Below are 9,797 nucleotides of genomic sequence, written 5' to 3'. Positions count from 1 at the left end.
CATGGGACCCTTTGCAGCTTCTCCAGCTGCATCATTGAGAGCATCTTGACCAGCTGCATCACTGTCTGGTATGGCAGAACTACTGCTATGGACCGCAAGTGCCTGCAGAGAGTGGTACAGACTGCGGAGAAGAGTAAAGCTGCGTAGTAGTAAAGCTTGCACATTGACTGTTGACTGCTGCACATGCTGCTCCCATGTAGCATACATTCTCTTATTATATTCTTATATATTTTTATCATATTGCTGCATTTGCTGCTTAAAGTGTCTTAGATTTTGTGTTGCTTATTTATCTACTTTATATTTCATTTGTATTTTGTGGCATTCATGTGGACGGCAAAGTAAGACTTTCTTTCATTGTACAGGGAAACACGATTCCTAACTGTGCATATGACAAATAAACACTTTGAACTTTGACCAAAGCAAACAGAGGTTAACTAACCTTAAACAGATGGTAACACGGCCTGAAATTCATTTTTTCAGAATGGGAGGGGATTCCCCCCTTAAATGCTTCACATAGTGTATAGAGAATTTATATACTTTGGGGTGATAATACTTGTGAGCTTAACTGCAGGTCTTACCTGGTCCTGTTCTTACCTGAAATTGCATTTCATCACTCTGCTCAAATTTAAGGGATTCTCTGAACCATGGCTATAATTTGTTGTCTTTTTTTCTCTCTTGAGCTGCATCAGTGTCCTTAGTCTTTCATTTGGTGGCCCTCTTTTCTCTCATCACTATGCTCTATTATTCCCCTGTCCTATTTCTTCTCCACTTTCCACTTGATAGCTTAAAACAAAACTACTCTCTGTAAGGTCCAAGCTCTGAAATAAAATTTTCAATGCTGCTGTCCAAGTAGCAACTTCAACTTGAAGTTTTGTAACATTGGCAGTTAAAAAGGCACAGCACCATATATTTAACAAATTGAGCAGCTCATTTAATCGTTGGTAAGTTCAGGCCATGAATATATTCTGAGCCATTTAGCCTGAAACGTCTTTGGACTGCTGGTTCATTTTTGTAAAGTTATATCTATATATCTAAAGATCCTGAGGAGTAATATTGGCATCACTGGCACTGCCATTTGCACGAGTCCTTTTCGTTACCTGTTTTTTTATGAGTGGTTTCCACTCCAGTTGATGTAGATTTACGCTAACGAGCAGTCCACGTTTGCATGCTTTCATATTCACATCATTAAAACTTGATCGTATATGCTAGCAAGAGATCCTGCAACAGCAGAGGGGACACCTGGCTTTGTAGAGAGGGGGAGAAGGTAAGTGTTGTTTTATAACCACCCAGCATACAGCTTGTTAATTAGCATAGGGGAAATGAACCAGCCCATCTGGCACAAACAGCACCATCCCAGTTTGGGTTTTAGAGCACACCGCTGTTTAACATTGCAGCAAATGTGTATGGGAATTGCCCCTTTTTTAAGATCATACATTTCTGGGAATCACTGAAATTATGTGCAGTACCCACAATCCCACACTGAAATTCATCCTTAAATAATCTGATTATCTATGAAATTCACCAAAGCTCCAAAAGTCTTTCTTCCAGCTTTCTAGCTGTAATCTCTGCTGTTTCAATGATGTCCAAGCTTACCCACTTACTGCCACCTTCTGACACCATTGTAGCAGAGGCTATTTATAAGAAGAACCTGAAGAATGAAGCTTGTCTTTTTTTCTTTTATTTCTCCTCTCTGGCAGATGCACAGCAACAACAGAACACACCAAACATAGGAACACGCACAGAAGTCTTGCCAAGTCTGAACTATATACAGGCCACCCAGCCAGGTGCTTCTGCCCTCGGTCATTCCGGTGGACCCTGCCAAGTGCCTCTCTACCCCCAGTGCATTACAAACGATCAGTCATATAAAATAAGTGAAAACATTCCAACATTAGTGTTACTTGAGCACTGAGTGACAAGGTTTAGGTTTTAGCAGTGCAAGTGATAAATGACACTGTACCCTGGGACTCACTGTAGCTGTGTGCACTCATTGCTGAGACCATTCAGTATTACTAACCTGTACGAACCCCATTTGACTCAAGTCTTCTTAGCTGCTGCTGATACCAGATCTTGTACTAATCTGCTGCCCTCGACACTTTACGAACAACAGCCGAACACTGAAAAGACCATCTGGGAGCCTGAGGGCTCACCAGATTCCTTCATGTACCAGAGTCAGACAGTAGACTCAGTGCCTTTTCCCCTGTTGATGTTACTCCAGATCCCTGCTGCCTGCAGACTTTGGAGAGATTCACTTCTGCAGTTTAAGTAAGTTGCACTTACCTTTACTGCATATTTAGTGGTAATAATAGTTTTGCATTTGCAAGTTATGTCTTATATCTGCTATATGCATGCTAAATTTTGTTGATTTACTCAGAAATAATACATACAGCATAAACATGATCGATCACAGTAAGTTATGTAGAACACTAACTTTATGCAGCCTACAATTTCATATTTTCAGGGTAGTAAAGTATATTGTCTCACTTCCACTTGATATCAGCATGTTAGTGTGGCCTGCACTCTATGTGACCTGAAAGGAGTGCAACACAAATTACTTGAAAATTGCAAATTCTCAGTACATTTAGAGGTTACTGTATATATCAAGGGAAGATAACAGTAACATCCCGGCAATACAATGGACTGTCTTTTTTTTTTTTTATCAAACTGTTATGATTAGCCCACAGTGGTCATGGACAATTGTAGTCATTAAAGGCTGCTGAATAACAGAAATATTAATGAGGAACAAAACTGCATCCTTTCTCAAAAGACTGCCATTCTTATGTAGACATCTGAAGCAAGCCACACAACATACTGTTGAGAAAATGTCTGTTCCAAGGTTGGAATTTCAGTTATTACATAGCTACAAGAGTCAGTATCTTTGGCTGTGTCCTAGAATGCACTGTCTGAAATCACACCCTCATTCACTGTTCCCTATATACTGTATACTCAAAAGTTCATTCAGTAGTGAGCAGTAAAATGAGATTTAAGACACTTAACTTAAGATCATAATTTTTCATCACTACTGTCAGCTGTTTGAAAGTTAGGAAATTTGCATTTTGGGATTACTCTATATGATGGGGACATGCTTTTCATTATATTGTGAAATTTATGAGGGCACTATACTGTACAGTGTAGTGAATAGATGTACAACCCCACATGAGAAAAAGTTGGGACAGTATGTAAAATCAAAATCAAAACTGAAAATAGTAACGAGTAAATCATCTGTGTATCCTGTATTAAATTTAAAACAATACAGCAGCACATTATTTGATGTGATACCTCATCAATTTTATTGTATTGTCAGACAAATTAGTATTTCAAGTCTTTGTTGGAAGGAACGGACACCGTGTGCTGCAGACCAGAAATGAAAAGGACCATCTAGACTGTTAGCAGCAATAAGTCCAAAAGCCAGGGCCTGTCATGGTCTGGGGTTGTATCAGTGACCTTGGCAAAGCTAACTTCCACTTATGTGATGGCTCCATTAATGCTGAATAACTTGGTGTCCTCAGTCCCTAAATGTCTTTTAAGTGTTGTGAAAAGGAACGGCAACATCACACAGTGGTAAATGCTTTACTATCCCAACTTTTTTTTATGTGTTACAGGCATCAGAATAGAAGTGTTTTTATTTTGAATAAAGAACAAAATTGATGAGGTATCACATCAAATAATGTGCTGCTGTATTGTTTTAAATTTAATACAGGACACAGATGGTTTACAAATCACTATTTTCAGTTTTAATTTTGATTTTGCATACTGTTCCAGCTTTTTCTGATTTGGTATTTGATATAATGTTGCTTGGTAAATGTAGCATACTGTAGTGAATGAGTTCAGTGAATCATCAGGCGTAGCCACATGAATGACGTAGTATTACTCACCAGTGCATGTGCAGCGTGAGGTCCGGTGAAAGCGTGGGGAGACAAAGCTGACTCGCGGGGTGCTGTATGTAGCTAGGTTGTGTGAATCCAGGGTGATACTCTGTTCACACTGCGCCCCCTGACACTCCAACCCTGAGCAGTTCTTATCTAGAATAGCTGATACTCTGACAACCTCCTCCAGCTGTCGGCGTGATGCACTGAGTTTCTGGGTGAGGTACGCCGCCTTGTAGTAGCCGCCTTCTGCTGTTTCCACGGCGACAAGCATGTCCAGTTGTTGCGTCCCACCGACCGGCTGCAGACTGAGCAGGTGTATTGTGTCCTGCTGTTGCGATGTGGCAGCCTGCTGCAGCACTTTCAACACATTCTTCAGATGCAATGCCACAAAGTCTTGTGGTGCCACGCTCTCAAAGCGTACTGTCACGGCCTCTCGCAGCATCTCTGGTGTCGCTTGCTCCACGTGCACACTCACGGGCACAGGGATGGCGAAGCGACCATCACTAACACTAGCATTGAGGGAGTACCTGCCTGCATCCAGTCCACCCAGGGCAATGATCTTCCCATCATGAGGGCTGATCTTAAAGAGACTGCGATGGGCTGGGGGGGCATGGCCAAAGGTCAGAGCATCATAAGGATCAGCGTCAGTAGCATGCAACTGGCCAATCACACCACCAGGAAACTCATCCTCCATAGTGACAATATGAACTTCCAGTGGTAATGCCACTGGCCGGTGGAGGCTTTCCTCAATCACCCTGACTGTCAGCATAGAGGAAGAGGCCAGTCGAGGCTTCCCTGAGTCTGTCACCTAGGAGCAGCAGGGAAACAGGGAGAAATGGAGATAAGAAACAACTTTGGTGACATCTCAGCATCACCTCTATTTGGTCAGGAAGTTAACAGCAGACTACAGCCTAGTTTGATTGGGGTAGATTTATTTAAAACATAAACCTACTTATCTTTATTTACAATAAGTTTATATTTGCTGTTGTAAAATACCTTCTCCATAGCAAAACTCAACACATTGTGTAAACAATATCATCAGTAATTATCTATTAAGTGAACAATTGATATTGTTGTTGAATAAGAATAGTTTGGGATAAGAGCTTGGTCCAATCAGTCCAGCAGTGAAAACTCCAGTTGAGCATTGGTACATTGGTTTTGCAATTTCAACTTTTTATTTAGAAAAAGATGGCTGTGTTATTTCTTATTTTAAAAGTTATATAGACTCACCTTATATCTTCAACTTCAGCTATTACTTAAACAATGACATTTCAGATGTTCCAGTCACTCAGCATATTAGCACTGTTTCATGAGACATGCAGTCAGAGCACAGAGAAAACAGAAAGGGAATTTTATACTAACAAGTCTAATTGTGGAAAAAACCTACTTGATTTGTTTAATTCCTGCTCAAACTACATATTAGCTCTGGCAGAACTTTGGAATATATGTTTTACACAGGACAAGGACAGTGAATTTTATCCTCCATCTCTTGCTGCCTTGTTGCTTTAAGAAGTTACAATATTTTATTTACAGTCAATTCTATTAAAATCTGAAATTGTATTAAAGAAAACACCTACAAAAGGGTCAGTAAACATGATGTACAGTGAGTGAAGTGATGATTTTTACGACTGTCATTGTGAAAGGTTTATTCAGACTTTTTGTTTTTATATTTTAGACCCATTCATGACTCAGAACAATGAAACCGATGTGACCCTAACATGTGAGTGTGATGAGGTTCTCTACCTGTATCTGAATAACATATTCAGTTGCCAGATCCCTCCTGAACACTTGATTGGCCACCAGTGTTCCATCTTTTTCCAGCACAAACTCTCCACCTTCATTTCCTGACAGAATATGGAAGTCAAAGGGTGGACCATTGTGGGAGGAGTCCTGATCAATGACAGACAACTGCAGGATGCTGGTGCCGATTGGTTTGTTTTCCTGGGAAAAGAGACACACCATGCGAGAGATCTGCCTGTTAGGGGGTACAGGGTCACATTACGGTGTTTGTATTACATGATACTTTTTCTCATCAACATAACATTGCACATTAAGCAAGTACAAATGCTCCTTCCTGTGCTTTGGATCATTGTCTTGTTGAAGGATCCACTGCCTCTTCATTTGTAACTTTCTGACTTATAGTAGGAGGCTTTGCTTTAAAATCTTCTGACACTGGGCTGCATTCATTCTTCCTTCCATTTTATATAGAGCTCAAGTGCTTGATGCAGACATCTACTCCCAAAACATCAGAGCCTCCACCATGTTTGACTGTGGGAATGGTGTTACTCTTCCCATAGGTGTGTTTTTCTCACCATACATACCTATGCAAATTATGACCAAATAATTCAACTCAGACCACATAATCTTGTTCCTTAACAAATTCCAAGTGTGCTAGAAATAAGCAATGGCTTCCTGCATGCTTTTCTCCCAAACAATCCAGACTTGTGCAGACTACTGGACTCTTATTCTAGATGCCTCTAGTCCTTTTGTCAGGTCCCCTGTGGTTTGTTTGATTCTTTCATAGCTCTTGAGCAGGTTTCCTAGTGACTCTTTCAGTTACAATATCATAATCAGTTACAGTATCAAACCTGTGGATCGATTTAAAGAGGACTGTACATAGCAGGCAACCAAGCAATCTGCTAGACTTGGAACAAGTATGCTATGAAGAATGGGCTAAAATTGCATCTAAAAGGATACAAACACTGCTCAGAGAGTACCCAAAGAGGTTGGAGGAGGTTAGGGAGGACATACAAAGTATTTGTGAAAGGGGATGCAAGCATTTGCACTGATAAGATCATTATTTCACTATAACTTTCTTTTGATACATTCCCCGACCATTTCTATTACTTCTGTTGATGAGGCAACAGTTGTACTAGCTGAATGTACATTAAATATTATGTTAATGAGAAAAATACTTTGTTTTATTCTTTTTGCCATTTCAAAGTAAGGGGATGCAAACTTTTGCACTCAACTGTATAATCACAGAATGAGGAAGGTGGAATTTCTCCTCTATCACTTACACTGAAATGGTTTTGAAGGAAACTCTTAATAAACAGTATGAACAGAAGAAATGGATACAGTGAGCAAAAAACAAAGTGCATGACTATTGTTTTAAATTGTGAATCTCTTGCTCCAACTAAACTTCCTGAATTATAATTTGAGAACACAATGTGGGGGGCATAATTCATGCCATAAAATATCCTTAAATAAATTGATCTTTATAGCTACCTACTGTACAGACTAGCAGTTACTGATTATGACAGGACCTACCAATAGCAACTTACATGTACCTACCAAAATAAAACTGCAGTAAATGGGCTGCAATAATAATAGAGATTGAAACGATGTGACATCCAGCTAGACAGGTCCTACAGTAAGGGGAATAGTGGGGCTCAGGCCCCCAACATGGGCAGGCCCACACAGTACCTGCAATTACCAGCTTGTTTTTATTTGAGGCTGCTTGTGTACGGGGCCTGGTGCTATAACACTGCAGTAGAGTTTATACTTACCAACCAATATGTATCACAGGTGGCTGATTGTTAGGCAAAGTTTTCTTCAACTAATATCTCACATGCTTGTCTTTGTGTTGTAAATGAATATCATGCCAGTGATCGAGTTTACCTGTATGACAGTAGTGAGGTTGGCTGGGGAGAAGGAGGGTGGGTTGTCATTGATGTCAGAAAGGTCTATATTGACCATCACAGTGGAGGACATAGGTGGGATTCCACTATCCAGTGCTCTGATGGTCAACGAGTAGCCCGGAAGCTGAGAAGGACAGATGCATATGAGATAGATAAACCATAACACACCAGTACCAGGTATTTCAGACCCAATATGTTTCATTTCCCATACTGAATAGACACAGTACAACTCTGAGACCCTCTTGTTTTTTGTTGAAACTGAGACTATCATATTTATTACAACCCACATTTTAAAATGATGCTGAACAACAGAGTGGTGATATTACTATTCACAGAGCTTTTCTTTCTGGTGAAAATACACAGTTTCTCCTGAGGGAGGCAGTACAGGACAGGCAATGGGGTATTAAAATCTAGAGGCATTATCTCCTTAGGAGTATGAAGGTGCTCATCACATCTTCTTATTCTGTTCTTCCATTTAAATATATCCTGTGTAAAACTGTGCTGATGGTTTTGTTTGACTGTAAATCCTGAAGTCAGAAGGCCAGGCTTGACCACAGCTATGTTGATGTCAATGTTTTCCCAACATTTATTATTATAATTATTATTATTATTATTATTGATACATACAGAAGGCAGAACTATGAAAACAAAAACTCAAACTGTAATAAACTTGAGATGCCCTTTCAGTCACAGGCCAAAAAAATGCATTCTTCTATTAACTGCACTTCTCTGCCTGTCCAAAGTCCCTTCTTACAACCCCAAACCAGAAAAAGTTGGGGTGGTATGTAAAATCAAAACTAAAACTGACAATAATGATGTGTAAATCATCTGTGTCCTGTATTAACTGAAAAAAACCCCACACCAGTACATTATTTGATCTGATACCTTATTGTGATGTGATCAATTTTAATAAAAATAATTTTCAATTCTGATGCCTGCAACACATTCCAAAATAAGTTGGGACAGTAAAGCATTTACCAACATGTGATGCTGCCGTTCCTTTTCACAACACTTAAAAGGTGTTTAGGGACTGAGGACACCAAGTGATTAAATGTGTTGGGTGTAATTTTGTCCCATTCTTCCTGCAAATAAGTCTAAAGGCATGCAACAGTCATCTTTGACCCAATTTGTGTTTCAAAATGCACCAGCACTCGCACCCTTTTCCTCCACAGCCAGGCCTTAGTAATGTGTGCAGTATGAGGTTTTACATTGTCTTGTTGAAATATGCATGGGTGTCCCTGGAAAAGATGTCATCTTGAAGGCAGCATATGTTGCTCCAAAATCTATGTACTGTATTTGAAATGAAATGTATTTTTCAGCATTAATGGAGCCATCACAGATGTATAAGTTATCTTTGCCAAGGGCACTGACACAACCCCAGACCATGACAGGCCCTGGCTTTTGGACTTCAGAATTTCAGAATCTGCTTTATTGGCCAGATGTGTTGGCTCTCAATGTGCATGTACTTCTCCCCATGCAAGGGGCAAGTAAACAGTAAACCAACGTAAGGTTGTGTAATAAAGCAAAATAAGCAGTATAAACAGGTAGAAAAAAAATGCAGACAAACAAAGGAATGCTCATTGTGAAACGAGATAAATGGGAATAAAGATAAGAGTACTTAAAAAATAGAGACCTGTATGGATCTGTATAATCTGTACAATGTATATATACAGGTATTGCACTGAGGGTTATTGTACAGTCATACTGTTGTGGGTTAAATGTTCATCAGAGTGACAGCCTGGGGGAAGAAACTGTCCCTGTGCCTGGTTGTCTTGGTGCAGTGACCTGTAATGTCGTCCAGAAGGGGGGAGTTTGAACAGATTGTGTCCAGGTGTGAGGGGTCTGCAGTGATCCTCTCCGCCCTCCTTTTGACACATGAGGTATACAGGTCCTCCATGGGGGGCAGGCTCACACCAATGACCTTTTCTACAGTCCTGACTGTCCGCTGAAGTCTGTTCCTGTCCTGTTTGGTTGCTGAGCCAATCCAGACAGTGATGGAGGTGCAGAGGACAGACTCGATGATTCCTCTGTAGAACTGTATCAGCAGCTCCTGGGGCAGGTCGAACTTCCTGAGCTGGCGCAGGAAGTACATCCTCTGTGCCTTCTTGATGATGGTCCTGATGTTGGACGTCTACTTCAGGTCCTGGGATATAGTGGAGCCCAGGAACTTGTAGGACTTTACTGCTGATACAGTGCTGCCAAGTATGGTGAGGGGGGTAAGGTGGGAGGGCTCTTCCTGAAGTCCACTGTCATCTCCACTGTTTTGAGCGTGTTCAGCTCCAGGTTGTTG

General features: G+C 40.6%; 1 protein-coding gene across 13 annotated transcripts in view; it reads right to left on the bottom strand.

The window, feature by feature from the left end:
* The window catches only part of fat3a (FAT atypical cadherin 3a), a 291,897-nt gene that overhangs the window by 30,202 nt on the left and 251,898 nt on the right, over positions 1–9,797 (bottom strand). For all 13 annotated transcript variants that reach the window (XM_020619087.1, XM_020619094.1, XM_020619093.1 and 10 more), the window contains 3 exons: positions 7,488–7,631; positions 5,610–5,807; positions 3,873–4,674 (listed from right to left, as the gene is read on the bottom strand). In XM_020619087.1, the coding sequence (XP_020474743.1) occupies positions 3,873–4,674; positions 5,610–5,807; positions 7,488–7,631 (1,144 nt within the window). The remainder of the gene's footprint in view (positions 1–3,872; positions 4,675–5,609; positions 5,808–7,487; positions 7,632–9,797) is intronic.

This window comes from Monopterus albus, unplaced genomic scaffold (genome assembly GCF_001952655.1).
Source record: "Monopterus albus unplaced genomic scaffold, M_albus_1.0 scaffold214.1, whole genome shotgun sequence".
Lineage (NCBI taxonomy): Eukaryota > Metazoa > Chordata > Actinopteri > Synbranchiformes > Synbranchidae > Monopterus > Monopterus albus.
The sequence above is the reverse complement of the archived record's forward strand: the minus strand, read 5'-3'. Positions and strand labels throughout refer to the sequence as shown.